At 40.0% G+C, this 14,361-nt stretch overlaps 1 protein-coding gene across 1 annotated transcript in view; it reads left to right on the forward strand.

Annotated features, from left to right (window-relative positions):
• Window positions 1–14,361, forward strand: part of LOC129710642 (band 4.1-like protein 4B) — a 212,797-nt gene that overhangs the window by 64,492 nt on the left and 133,944 nt on the right. The window contains exons 3-7 of the mRNA XM_055657793.1: window positions 916–958; window positions 1,139–1,217; window positions 3,667–3,711; window positions 4,070–4,122; window positions 9,482–9,602. Coding sequence (XP_055513768.1) covers window positions 916–958; window positions 1,139–1,217; window positions 3,667–3,711; window positions 4,070–4,122; window positions 9,482–9,602 — 341 coding nt within the window. The remainder of the gene's footprint in view (window positions 1–915; window positions 959–1,138; window positions 1,218–3,666; window positions 3,712–4,069; window positions 4,123–9,481; window positions 9,603–14,361) is intronic.

Raw genomic sequence — 14,361 nt, forward strand, 5'->3', positions numbered from 1 at the left:
AAGGCAACACAGTTTTAGCATTTCCAAACTATATTTTCAAACCACATTAAGGGCACTGACAGGTCAGTAAAACCACTCACAGTTTAGTAGACATGTGTTCAGTGTTATTCACTGCTCAGCCTGAGAGACGTGATCCTCACGCTCCCCATCTTGCAGAGACTGACTGAGGCACTCAACACTCAACGGGTTTTATAGTCCCTCCGGAAGGGGCGTGGCCTTCAGGAGAGAGAATCTCAACATTTTTTAAACACTAATAACTCTTTTACTTTTCGTCGATGGGAAAATCCTCTTGTCCTGCACAGAGGAGGGGGACTCTGAGTAAGATGGCCAAAAATTACAGCCGTAAGTGGCAGCGTTTTTTCTAAAATCAATATGGTCAAGATCAGACTTTCAGTAATATAGATATAGATTATGATCCCTAATCTTAGCAAAGGAATGTTTTTTTTATCTCTAAAAGAAGGATGAACCATTGGAATTTAGCTTTGAGGCATTGTATAATAATTTTATTAGAAGCAAGTACATATCATAAAAACATTTACCGAGATGAGGAAAAGATTTTTCACACAGAGAGTGGTGAATCTCTGGAATTCTCTGCCACAGAAGGTAGTTGAGACCAGTTCATTGGCTATATTTAAGAGGGAGTTAGATGTGGCCCTTGTGGCTAATGGGATCAGGGGGTATGGAGAGAAGGCAGGTACAGGATACTGAGTTGGATGATCAGCCATGATCATATTGAATGGCGGTTCAGGCTCAAAGGGCCGAATGGCCTACTCCTGCGCCTATTTTCTATGTTTCTAAGTATATCAGTCATACGTTGCTAATAGGCATTGTCATTTACTAAGAAGAACTGCATCTATACTGACAAGTTTGTGATATTCATAATATTCATCCTAACTTGTCTTTTTATTTAAACAGCACTGGTTAGACCACACAAAACTCATCAAGAAACAAATAAAAAGTAAGTATCTATAGTAGCTCAGCAATAGTTTTAGAGCTCGGAATATAGTATTTGTTTTGATTGGGATCCCTTTTACAAATGAAATCTGCATTATATTGATGTGTTTTACATAGTAAGTAATCAAAAATTTAACCATCGTAATCTGACATGGAAAGTAATCTATACATTTACTTTTCCCAGTTGGACCTCCTTACTGCTTATACTTCAGAATAAAATTTTACTCCTCTGAACCAAACAACCTTCGTGAAGAGTTTACAAGGTAGGAATGTGGTGTAGAAATGAAACCAAGTGTGACTAACAGGAAGCTTCACCTTTGTAAATGTTATAATTGTTTTCAGGATGTGATTGACCGTGGTAATCTTGCTCATCCATATAGCTAAAGGGTCTTTGTGGTCAGACACTCAAATGAACTGTATTATGAGTAGCAAATTCCTGATTTTGAAGATCATTCATGGGCCTTTATATAAATAACTCAGCAGTCTCCTGGTCATAATTATTCAATTTAATAAGTTCATTTAAATAACTACTGTAGTGGGGACTTGAACAGTCGGGTAGATTATTAACCCTTATAGACCCAGGGTCAAAGAGCCATAAAGCATGGAAACAGGCCCTTTGGCTCAACTTGTTTAACCGACAAATTCCCAATCTGTGCTAGTTCCGTCCGCCTGCTTTTGGCATATATCACCTTTAAACCTTTCCTATCCACATATCTATCCAAATGTATTTTAAATGTTGTTATAGTACCTACCTCCTCTGAGAGCTCGTTCCATAGACCCACCACCCTCTGTGTGAAATAATTGCCCCTCGTGTTCCTATTAAATGTTTCCCTCTCATCCTAAACCAATATCCTCAGGTTCTTGATTCACCTACTCTGGGTAAAAGACACCCTATCTATTCACCTCATGATTTTCTGCACCTCTATTAGATTACCCCATAACATCCATGCTTTAATGAATAATGTCCTAGCTTGCTCGACCCCTCCATATAGGTCAGGCCTTCGCAGCATCATCGTAAATCTTCTCTGCAAGCTTTCCAGCTTAACAGCATCATTCCTTTTGCAATGTGACCAAAACTGAACACAGGACTCTAAATTAGAACAGAATACACCAAGTTAGAGCCACAAGACCACCAAACCAACATAATATGATCAAAACTTATAAATTTTGGATCCATTGAAGATATTTTGCCTCGGTACCTATTAATCTTTTGGACGTGCCTTTCTCCATCAGGCATTATGAATTGCAAAGCCTGCTATCACGTAACATTTATATCTGTTTTGATTGATCTCTTGAAACGTGTTAAGGGCTCTCGCCCGCAATTCAAACTAAAGTTGATCATTCGTCTCCTTTTGATTGTTCCATCATTCAATTAGATTATCGTAAATCTATTTATCTGCCATTAATTCATTTCTATTGACTCTTACTTTACAGAATGTTAGGATGGAATATTATGCGTTTGTCCCCATTGTTTTTAAACAAATGAGCAACATTGCTATTTTCCAATCTTCTGGGACTATGCTTGTGGTTGAAGGGGATGCAAGGATCACTGTCATGATCCCAGCAATTCTTCCCATCCATGCCTCTGTCCTGGGATAAATTCAATCAGGCCCTGGGGACGTATCGATTTAAATGGTTTACCCAGCAATCCTTCCTAATGTTGATATGCCCTCGGACATCAAAATACGCCTTCTTGATCTCATTGCTATCCATGTCGTTTCCCTTGGAGAATACTAATGCGAATTACATATTTAGGAACATGTGCATTTCCACATGGGGCTGGTGGCTGCAGGCGTCACTCGCAGCGCGTGGAACACAGCGCAGGCCACGCAAAGCAGATCCAGTGTGACGTCATCAGCGAAAGAGCCGGGTTTTTTTTTCAAAGTCATTTCAGATTTGTGAATATTTTGATTCATAAGTCGAGAAATAAAGCATGACTTTTTGAGATGAGGTGATTTTTGACTTCACGGGATAAATCTGTAGTGGAATATGTAAATATTTTACCGTTAGCGCGTTGTTTTTTCGAGAAGATGTGATCACACACAAACAAATCCACATACAAGATCAGAGTTTTATAGTTATAAGGAAAATCAGCTGATTTCTGTACACGTACATCAATATGGAACCCACCATTATTCATCCATAAATTTATTTAACTTGTAATAAGACTGGACAAAGCTATAGTCGAAAAAAATTTAAGTGATCTCTTAAAGATCAGTGTTTTCTCTTTGAAAGCTTAAGTTGGGTTGTGTGCGGAAAGGTTATACATAGCTTGAGCTTTGTTATTACAATGTATTCTATCATCTGAACTCCCTGGTTAGATTCTGCCTTGTAATTACGGCATTGTATCCATTATATTCTAAAACAGTGACTGATATAATAATCTGCAATAATGATATAAATTACTGGAAATGCACAGCAGGTAAGTCAGTAACGTCAGACTTGTGTGTGCTTCCAGCGGTTTCTTGCCACGTTTCACACTTCTATTATTATATGTGAATTAATATGGTCTCAACTTGAAGTATTACACATAGGTAATATATATTTAGCATATGCTAAATGCTTTGCGTATATAATGCTGTATACATTTCCTTTTTTGGAATTGAATTAATTGAAAACATTTTAGAGCAGAAAAACACTGAAAGATATTGGAGAAATGGCTCTAACTGACTCTAAATGACTCAAATGTAACTGTAGTGTACTGTTTTTCAGATATCTCTTTGTGCTACAACTTAGACAAGATATTCTCTCTGGCAAGTAAGTTGATGTCAGACCACCATGGTTTTCACATAGAGCCTTGCATGGTTCGTTCCAAAAATAGAATCTATTTAAGTAAATAATTCTTGTGTATTTTGTTTGCAACTAATCCTTTTCTTGTTGTTGTTGCAAGAACAATATCAAAAGATCTAAATGCATTCAACTCTATTAAATTATATTGGTCAATTTCTTAGCATGGCTACTTATATTTTCACTTGGGTCTGCTGATTGAAAAAACCCTTGAGAATTTCTTGAGAATCAAGATTAATTTTATTTTTATTTTTCAGTGTGGTTGGTCTTTGAACAAATGTGGAACCATGTAATAAGATTTAACTCACTATGAATTACTGTTTTGCAGATTGAAATGCCCTTATGAAATCGGACTAGAACTAGCTGCTTATTGCCTTCAAGGTGAGTGAGAAATCATTTCTTGAGAATCAAGATTAATTTTATTTTGACTGAGGCCACTGAGTGGTTTCATCCATTGTTATTATAAAATGAAAGGAACAGCTGTTTAAAACATATTGGGCAAAATATATGGTGCATTTATTTCCAAAACGAAACTGACCAATGTTAAATATTCTTATTAATGGCTGCTCACCAAGAATCCCTACTCAGTTAAATTTCGTAGAAGACACAAGCTGCACATTTAAAGAAAATTAAGGTTTTGTTGACAAATTGATCCCACAGTTGGACCACCAGAGGATTTAAATTTGACCATTTGCCAGAAATAAATTTAAGGGTAGCCTGCCACCACAGGTAAAGTTTTCTTCTGATGAAGATTAAGTGTATATTTTGTTTTGTTTATTAACTATAATCTATGTAAGAATCATAGCAACATAGACAAGAAATTGGTCCTTTTTCGCCCACATCATCTACACTGATAGTGATGCAGATCTATGTTAATCCCATCTGCCTGATCTAGCCCAGTATCCCTCTGTCTGCCCTTTCCAGTGTGGTTATGAAGATGTAAAAGTTTCTGTCAAAGAGCAAGCAATTTGCTCCCTTATATCCTGGGATAGATCTGAACCAACTCAGGAGAATTTCCACCCTAATTTGATATTTCTAGCACTTCTTCGTTCCTGATACAGGGTTAGTACAGAATATTAACTTTCACGTCCCTAGATAATCATCTTGGATCTGACTCATATCCCCTGGCTCAACACACAGATTAACCATTCCTTAGCTAACCTCTTCTAATATATTTTTAAGAAATAATAGAATTCTTCTGAATTCTACATCATTTTATGGCATATTTGTGTCATTATGAGAAGACATTATGTCTTTAAGTTTTCTCCTATACCCTTTATACCATTAGATATAGGAACAGAATTGGGCCATTCAGCCCATCAAGTCTACGCCATTCAATCATGGCTGATCTATTTTTCCCTCGTCACATTTTCCTATCTCCACCCCTTTCTGCTTTATGCAGACACTGTTCCCTCGCAACTCTCTGGTGCATTTATCCCTTCCCACTTAAACCAGCTCCTCCTTAAGGACTTTTCCCTGCAACCTCAGGAGATACAACACTTGACCTTATGCCTCCTCTCTCAATTCCATCCTGTGACGACAGTCCTTTCAGGAGAGGCAGTAGTTTCCTTGCACCACCTCCAACCTCGTCTACTGTATCCGGTGTTCCTGGTGTGGGCTCCAAGTATAGACGGCGATTGTTTTACTGAAGGCTTACACTCCGTCCGTCTTGGCCAACGCAATCTCCTGGTTGCCAAACATATTAACTCCTCTTCGCATTCCCATACTGATCCTTCTGTCCTGGGCTGCCTCCACTGTCGCCGTTGGAGTGATGCCACAGGCAATTTGGAGGAACTGTACCTCATATTTTATTTGGGCAGCTTACAACCCAGCGGCATGAACATTAATTCCTCTAATTTCAACTCCTTCATTCCCTACGCTCCCTTCTCTCCCCCTTCCTCCATCCTAGATGTCCTACCTAGTTTCACTTGGACGACATTGTATCCCGCATCCTTGTATACCTCTGGTTATCACACCTTCCCCAGCCAACAATGGGCCATTATGGGCTATTCCCTTCCTGAGGTCATCTGTTGCCAGCCCCGATTTCGCCCCCAACCCACATACCTATACTTTCAGTCTGAAAAGTGGTTCAACCCAAAACGTTTCTTATTGGTTTTCTCCAGAGTTGCTGCCTGACCAACTGAGCTATACCAGCTTTTAGTATCTATCACAATATTCATAATATTGTAGTGCGTGGGTTTCAAAAGGAAGCACGAATTCCAGTGTTTTGAGAGGCAACTTTAATTATGTTCCTCCCGGTTGTAGGGAGGTCCAAACGAGAGAAAGATGGCACCCAAACCCCTGCCTTTAAACCCTCTGGTTAAGGACCGCCTCCGGACTGAACCACTCCCGTGCCGAGGGGTTCGACAGTATGATGGCACGACCCTTGGGAGCCGCCACAATATGGCCCCACCAGCACCTTTCATAACATTAACGTTATATTCCTGTTTTTATACTTTAGTCCCCTTGAAATGAATGATAGCATGACATCTGCTTTCCTTGCCACAGATTCATTCTGCAAATTAACCTGTTGGGAATCCTACCCCAGCACTACCAAGTCCTTTTGCACCTCTGATATCCAAATCCTCTTCCTATTTAGAAATGAGTCTATGTATTTATTTTTTCTACCAAAGTACATGACCGTCCAATTTGATTTGCTTTATTCCATTTGCCATCTCTTTGCCCACTTTCCCAACCTGTCCAAGTCCTTCTACAGTCTCCTTGCTTCCTTATCACTACCCGTTCCTGCACCTTTGAATAGGTGCTCTCTTTATGGAGTTAGTACGTTCTCTCCAGGTGATCTGGTTTCCTCCCACATTCCAAGGAGTTGCAAATTTGTCAGTTATTGTGTGGTTATTCTGTTATTCTGTAAATTGTCCCTAGTGGGTCGAACTGGTGTACAAATGATTGCAGTTCAGTGTGGATTCAATGGGCCAAAGGGCCAATTTCCATGCTGTGTCACTAAACTAAACCAGTGTTCCCTAAACTTAGCATCTTTTCCTGTGATACTTACAAGGACATGCTGAGTATGAACTCCTAATCTCTCACTTTTAAATGCCTCACACTTACCAGATGTTGTTTCCCCTGTAGCAGCTGCTTCCAATCTGATTCCCCCATGTAATGTTGTGTCTTGTTCTGTCAAAATTTGCCTTGGGTTCTAAATTAATTGACCTACTTTATTATAACTATATAACACTCGCACACTGCACACCACACACCACACACCACACACCACACACCACACACCACACACCACACACCACACACACACTTCCGTAACTTGTCAGTCCTCATTCCCTGAGATAGGGTCAAATACAGCTTCCTCTCTCGTCAGATTCTTTACGCACTGCTTCAAGAAACTCTTATGAATACATTTTATGAATTGATGTCCTTAAGGAAAGGTAATTGCAGCCATTATTGGGGAATTTAAAATCACCTACTACTAAAAAGATATTGCTTTTGGACTCTTTTGCGGTCTGCATACATATCCATTCTTCTAATTTCCACTGATGATTAGGTGCCCTATAGTGTAACCCCATCAGAGTGACCACCCCTTTCTTCCAAAATATTACTTGTATAGCCCAATCTCTTCTGTGGTTTCTTACCAAAAAGAGAAACAGAAAATCTGGTGAGTGGAGTCATATTACTGCATATCTAAGAAATAGTTTGAATGTCCAATTAAATGTATGCAATTCTGTTAGCAATTGCAAAGATAGAAGCTCAAAGTGACACTACTTTTGCATTTTTTTAAATCTAACTGCTGAAGGAACTCAGCAGGACTAGAAGTATCTGTTAGGGGAAGGAAGTAAGGAATTATCAACATTTTGGGTTGAGACTGTTCATCGGGACAAAATGGGGAATGGGAAAATAACCAGTATAAAGAGGAAAGGGGGAAAGGTGAGATAGGGACCAGTAAGTGCTGGATGAACCATGGGATACATGCATGGGTGGAGAAGGGAGGGGTGGACCTCAGAGACAGATGGGATGATAAGAAGATACTGGTGCTGGAATCTGATTATTTTTTTTAAATGCTAATGTGAACCATTGTGGGAAAGATGAAGGCCAGGTGAAACCACCTAGAGGAGGGGATCTGGTGGGTGAAATGTGTGGGTAGTTTAGTTTAGTTCATCATCATGTGTACCGAGGTACAGGGAGGACTTTCTTTTTTTGTTGCATGCTATCCAGTCAGCAGAAAGACGATACATGATTACAATCAAGCTGTCCAGAGTACAGGTGCAGGATGAAGTTGAGTAGAGTAAGAAATGCTGCTGTTGGCGTAGAGGTTTAAAAGAGTGGAACGATTGTAATGAATGATTGCAGGTCCACTTCTGGGGCCAGAATGTAGAGAATCGCCTGGCTGGTGGATAGAACCAGGAGAGGGTCAGGGACATAGTGGCTGAAGGAGGAGGGATAGGAAAGGAAACAAAAAATTTAGGAGGACAGGAGGTTTACCTGAAATTGGAAAATTCGACGCTCCAACCATTGGTTTGAAGACTACCCAGGTGTAAATTGAGACGCTGCTTTTCTAGTTTGCTTGGACCTTACCCCGGTCATGGAGAAGATCAAGGATTGACTGTCAGTGCGGGAATGGAGATGGGAAGTTGAAATAACATGCAACTGGGAGCTCAGGGGAGGAAACCGGAGGTCCCAGTGAAAACCCACACGGGTCACGGGGAGAACGTACAAACTCCGTATAGATAGCACCCATAGTCAGGATCAAACCTGCGCAGTAAGGCAGCAACTCTACTGCTGCTCCATTGTACTTGTTCACTTAGCCAATTTACTCATTAACTAAAGAACCAAAAATCTTATCCCCTTTGTCGCTAAATTTACCTGATCAGAGACATGTCCCATTCCCATCTACTGAGCCTTTTTTCCTCCTCACTATTTCTGAAAAAAGCTCTTTGAGCTGAAATGTTATCAGTTCTTCTTCCCACAGATGTGGCCTGATCTGCTGCATATTCTCAGCATTTCTATTATTTCATCATCAACTTGAAAAGAAACCAATAGAACCTAAAACGGAATGGATTATATTTGGAATAATAGTAGAAGATATCAATTTAAATAAAGACCAAAATGTTTTTTTTAATTATCGGTTAATAATTGGAAAGAAATTGATACTTACATTTTGAAAAAATACTACCATACCAACTGTTAAAATGTGGATTAGGAATATGATGGACATAGCACGCCTTGAAGAAATGAGACTCCGACTAATAGATAAATATGACCAATTCTGAAGGAGTTGGTCTCCTTTCATCGACTTTTTGGAATCATGTGATGCAGCGGTGCCGTAAAGATTGCTGATTTCAGTTCATGCCGCGGATGGATCTACATCTCCGAATAAAGATTTGAAAATTTCTCTTTTAAGGGGCCTTCTCTCCTATTTCTACTTTCCACTTTTTCTTTCTTTTTTATATACACACTTCACGTTTTTCTATTCTCTACCATCTATTTTTCCTCTTTTTCCCCTTTCTATTGTTTTATTTTTCTTGTCTTACTTCCCTTCTCAAAACATAGAAGTAGAGGTTGTACATAGAATGGATTATGGTATGACATAGTTGGCACCTAAAATTAGGTTCCACTGTACTGTTTTGTACTGTATTAACTTCTAATAAAATAAACAAAAAAAAACAACAAAAAACTTGAAAAGTTTGTTCAATTACATTATGTGTGCAAAAAATGGATTGATCTAACTTATTTCCAATGACTCCAGGATAAATTATTTAATTTTCTTTAGCGGAGCTTGGGGACTGTGAACCTATTGAACATTCTTCGGAACTGGTGTCAGAATTCCGGTTTAATCCAAATCAGACAGAAGATATGGAAATAGATATTTATACTCAGTGGAAGGATTGCAGGTAAATTCTTAAAATATATCTCTTAAGAAATGTCTTTAAACTGAACTAGTTCCATCTCTTTGGCCCATGTCCCTCCACATCTTCCCTATCTATGTACCCGTTTCAAGTATCTTTTAAATGTTAAAATTGTACCTGGCTCTATTACTTTATCTGGTAACTTATTGCGCATAATTCCACCCCCCATGTGGAAAAATTATAGGACCCTTCTAATTTGTTCCCCTCTCATCTTAAACCTGTGCCCTTTAATTTTAGACTTTCCTCACATGGAAATAATAGATGGTGCTTTTATCGCTCCTGATTTTACAATTTTTTCAGGTCTGTCCTCGGCTTCTTACACCCCAGGGGAAAAAAGATCCAGCCTCTCCTAATGACTCAAACCTTCCAGACCCAGTAACATCCTCAAATCTTTTATTGCACCCTGACCCTTTTAATGACATCCGTCCTATAGCAGGATAGCCAGATCTGTACACAATCTACCCATATTGCCCATTTCATGGAATTATGTACCTGCATTCCGAGATATCACTGTTCTACAACAATCCTCAGGGCTCTATCATTTACTGTGCAAGTCCGATCCTGCTCTGTCTTACCAAAATGAAACGCTTCGCATTTATCTGAATCAAACTCCATCTCCCAATCCTGGGCCCATTGACCTAACTTGTTCCAAACTTTTCAGCGTGAGGGCCACATAATATATTTGGCACATTTTTGCGGGCCATAGGAAAAAATAAAGAAATGCCAGTTTTATAAATTTAATGCAAGAGAGGCAGAGAGAGAGAGAGAGCCCTGTGCTGTCTCGGCACTGACCATTCGAGGGACTTACCCAGTAACAACACTAAGAGTAGCTCCGGTCTACCGTGCTCCCTGACTCGAATCGACACGACGCCTAACTGACACACGCTCCGTCCTGCCCTCAGCTTGCTGTGGACCGGATAAAATCTCGTGGCAGTCTGGATGTGGCCTGCAGACCATAGTTTGGAGACCCCTGCCCTAGCCGATCAAGAGATTGTTGTAATCATAGATTAATCTGCATGATTGGAGGAGGTTTCAAAACTCTTTGTAGTCAAAAATAAATGTGGGAGTTATTTGTCGCAGCGTCTTTGTCACAGAGGAAAAATACGCCATGGTTTAATAAGTCATGTAAAAGGCATTTGCTGTCAACTAACTTCATTATGAAAAAGGTCAGTGTATGCTGATTCATCCATTGATTGAGGCAGTGCATTGAGGAAATGCAGTTCTAAAAAATAATGATGAATGGAGAGTGGAATATGTTGGAATAATTCAGGAATGCTTTTTACAAAAACAGGTAATGGAGAATGAAAAGGATCCAAGAAATCCTCTCTGCTATTTGAGAAAATGGAAGCATGAGGGAACAAATACAGGAAATATTTTGAAAAATGTGATTCATTTTAAGTTATAAATTGCTCTTCAAATAGCTTTGGAAAAATTAAATTGGTAAACAGATTATTCTCGTGTTCAATAATTAAAAGCAAAAAGTAGAAAATTTACAAAAAAATGTCCTTTCTGAAAAAAATATAGTGTAGGCTAGAAATTTGAAGGTAATTGATAAATTAAGAGCAGCTGTTTCCATTACCTTCTATACCACGAAGGTACACAAAAATGCTGGAGAAACTCAGCGGGTGCAGCAGCATCTATCGAGCGAAGGAAATAGGCAACGTTTCGGGCCGAAACCCTTCTTCAGACCCTTCGCTCCATAGATGCTGCTGCACCCGCTGAGTTTCTCCAGCATTTTTTTGTGTACCTTCGATTTCCCAGCATCTGCAGTTCCTTCTTAAACACCTTCTATACCACTATGGCCTCCCAAGTAGGAACAATGGGTATGTTTGAAGGCAAGGAAATTGAAATTTCTTTGTACGGATAAATTGATAAGTTTTGTGTTCAGTGGGCCCTGTGTGTCCTTAAATATAAATTGTTATGTTCATTCACAGGAATAGCATGCAATTTGGAAGGTTAGCAGAGTTGGCCTTTTTCAGAAAATGATTTAATTATAGGTCTTGCTACAATTATAGGTCCTTGTCATGTCTCCATTTAAGGATTTTGTAGGAGTCTAGTCCCTACCTGAGGAAGGAAATCTTATGATAGGAGGATTGAAATCATGATAGACAAGATTTATTCCTGGAATAGTGGAAATATTATAGGAGGACTATATGATTATATTCAGCTGATCTCATTGGAGTTAAGAAGAATGGGAAACAAATTCTTGAAGTTTGATGGATTGATGCGGGAATGAAATATCCCTGACAAAGATATTTAGAACCAAATCACAGTCTTAAACTGTGTACCTTCGATTCTCCAGCATCTGCAGTTCCTTCTTAAACACAGTCTTAAACTAAAGGTTTCAGAATGAGATGGGAAGTCATTTCTACATTCAGAGATATTGTAGTTTGGAAATCTCTACCGCCAAAGGAACTCATGCGCTCACCACCGAGGCGTGTACATGTATATATGACCGTTTTGGAGTACTGTAAAGCTTTGTTTTTATGAACTTCGTTACAGTTACTGTAATTTCAGTTACAGCATACTGACCTACTGATGGCTGCCTGTGCTGTTCCCAGCCCGGGCTGTCTCCCCTGCCACTCGCAGTGCGGGGGCCGCTCACATCACCTCTCCTGCAACACGGAGCATTGATGGCCCCTGACTCATGCTGCCTTCCTTGCCGCTCGTAGTGTCAGCTGCTCGCAGCGCCTGCTGCCCCCTGTTTGCACCGCACCTTACTGGCGCGGCCGGTCGGACCATCCTCGCCACTCACAGCACTGGCCACCTCTCCCGGAGGTTCCACTCCCCGCCATTCGTAGCGCCAGCCGCTGCCATGGCCACTAACAGCAACGCCCACCCGCTCATCCTCCCCTTCCAGCAGCCCGCAGCACTGGTCGTCTGTGGCTCACGCTGTTTCTCCTGCCGCTCACTGCGTGGCCACCACCGGTTCGCACTGTCTCTACCTCTGCTCACAGTACCATCACCACCACCCCCGCCATTCCCATGCTGCACTTGCTGTTTCTGCTACCGGCTCCCCTTATCTGCATTCCGGCCACATGTGGGCCGTGACTATTGATTCTGCTGATTTTTGCCTCTCCCCTTGTCCATGTGACATGGCTTTTCTCAGTCCTGTTTGACTCTTTAATTTTATTTGACTAATTTTATGCTTCTAATGTATTTTATAAAGCAAAGTGCACAAAATTATCTTGCTGCATTTGATGAAAATGTCCTTTTATGAGTGCAGTGATTTTTTAATATTAAACTAGATTTTGCAAAATATGCTGAAATTGTCACTTGAAATATCTCATAACACTATACTAATTAATTTAGAAATTAATTTATAAATTAATTAGCAGTGATTACATTGCAAATTAGATGAGGTGACTTCCAAATTAGTATGCCAAACCTTTACTCACCTCTATTTTGTACGTTCTGATATTCTAGTTCTGTTCAGCCCTAATCCCTGAGCTCGTTGATCTCTGGTGGCTCTTGGTTAAGCAGTGGTTTGATTTTTAAAAACTAGCATCCTCATTTTTAAAATTGTTCATGACTTCAACTTTCTTGATCTCTATAATCTCCTCCACTTCAGCAAGTTCATAGGGTTCTGTTATGGTGCAGCGGTTAAATTATCATCTAAAGACCCAAATTCACCATGGCAACTAGAATTGAAATTGTTTTCAACTAGTTTTAATAATGAAAACTACCGGATTGTCATGAAATCCATTTGATTCATAAATGTTAAATGTGCCAATCTTGCCTGTCCTTTCTCAGACTGCATACTCGCCCCATGTGATTGACTCTTAAATGTCTTGTGAAATGGTCTAGTATCATTACCACTGCTCAAATAGAGATAAACTACCAATCATTGACCTAGATACTGAATTCAAAGACACCGAAGAGGCTCCCACCCAGTCAACTTTGCAAAGTCCTTCACAAGCAATTCTGAATGATATGTGAATTGGGAGAAGTGTCCCACATACAGGTCAAGCGATACATTAACACAGTTCATCTCATGGCCTGGCAGCTGACTGGATAGCACGCAACAAAGAAAGCTTTTCACTGTACCTCGGTACAAATAACGATGATAAACTAAAATAAACTTTATTACCTAGCTTGCCCAACCCTTGTTCAGTGAGAAGTACAGTTGGACATGCCAGGAGAAGAACCAGGTGTATTAAAAATAACTTATGGTACCAGGGTAGTGGTGAGTACCAGCTGCAGTACAGAACCTCATGCTGAGCAGCATTTTAAAAATGCATGCAAAAGACAGGCAAGTAATCTCAAATGTAATGGATGAGTTCAAAGCTCTTCAAAGTCCTATATGTGATCAGGAATGATGGTGGACAATTTAACACCCAACAGGAGAAGGATAACATTGCCATTGTCAACTGTGTGATAGGTTAGCAAGTGGGTGCTGCAGAAAATCCCAAAATATTCATAATCATGTTATCTCAGAATTGCTGAACAAGTAAATTCACCTTGGCTCCATCTTGAGATCCCCACCAACACAGAGGCCAGTCTCCAGCCAATTCAAATTACTTGACATGATTTGCTGAGAGCATCATATACAGCGAAGCAACTGTAATACATGGAATTCCAGCCATGGTACCCCAAACCTGAGCTCCAGAATTAGCTATGCCACAGGCCAAGCCTTTCCAGCACAGTTACTATGCTGACATCATCTCAATAATATGGAAAATTACCTAGATATCACCTGCTCATAGAAAGCAGGACAAATCCAATTGGCTACTTAACTGCCCAA

The sequence above is a fragment of the Leucoraja erinacea genome, chromosome 2, assembly GCF_028641065.1.
Source record: "Leucoraja erinacea ecotype New England chromosome 2, Leri_hhj_1, whole genome shotgun sequence".
Taxonomy (NCBI): domain Eukaryota; kingdom Metazoa; phylum Chordata; class Chondrichthyes; order Rajiformes; family Rajidae; genus Leucoraja; species Leucoraja erinaceus.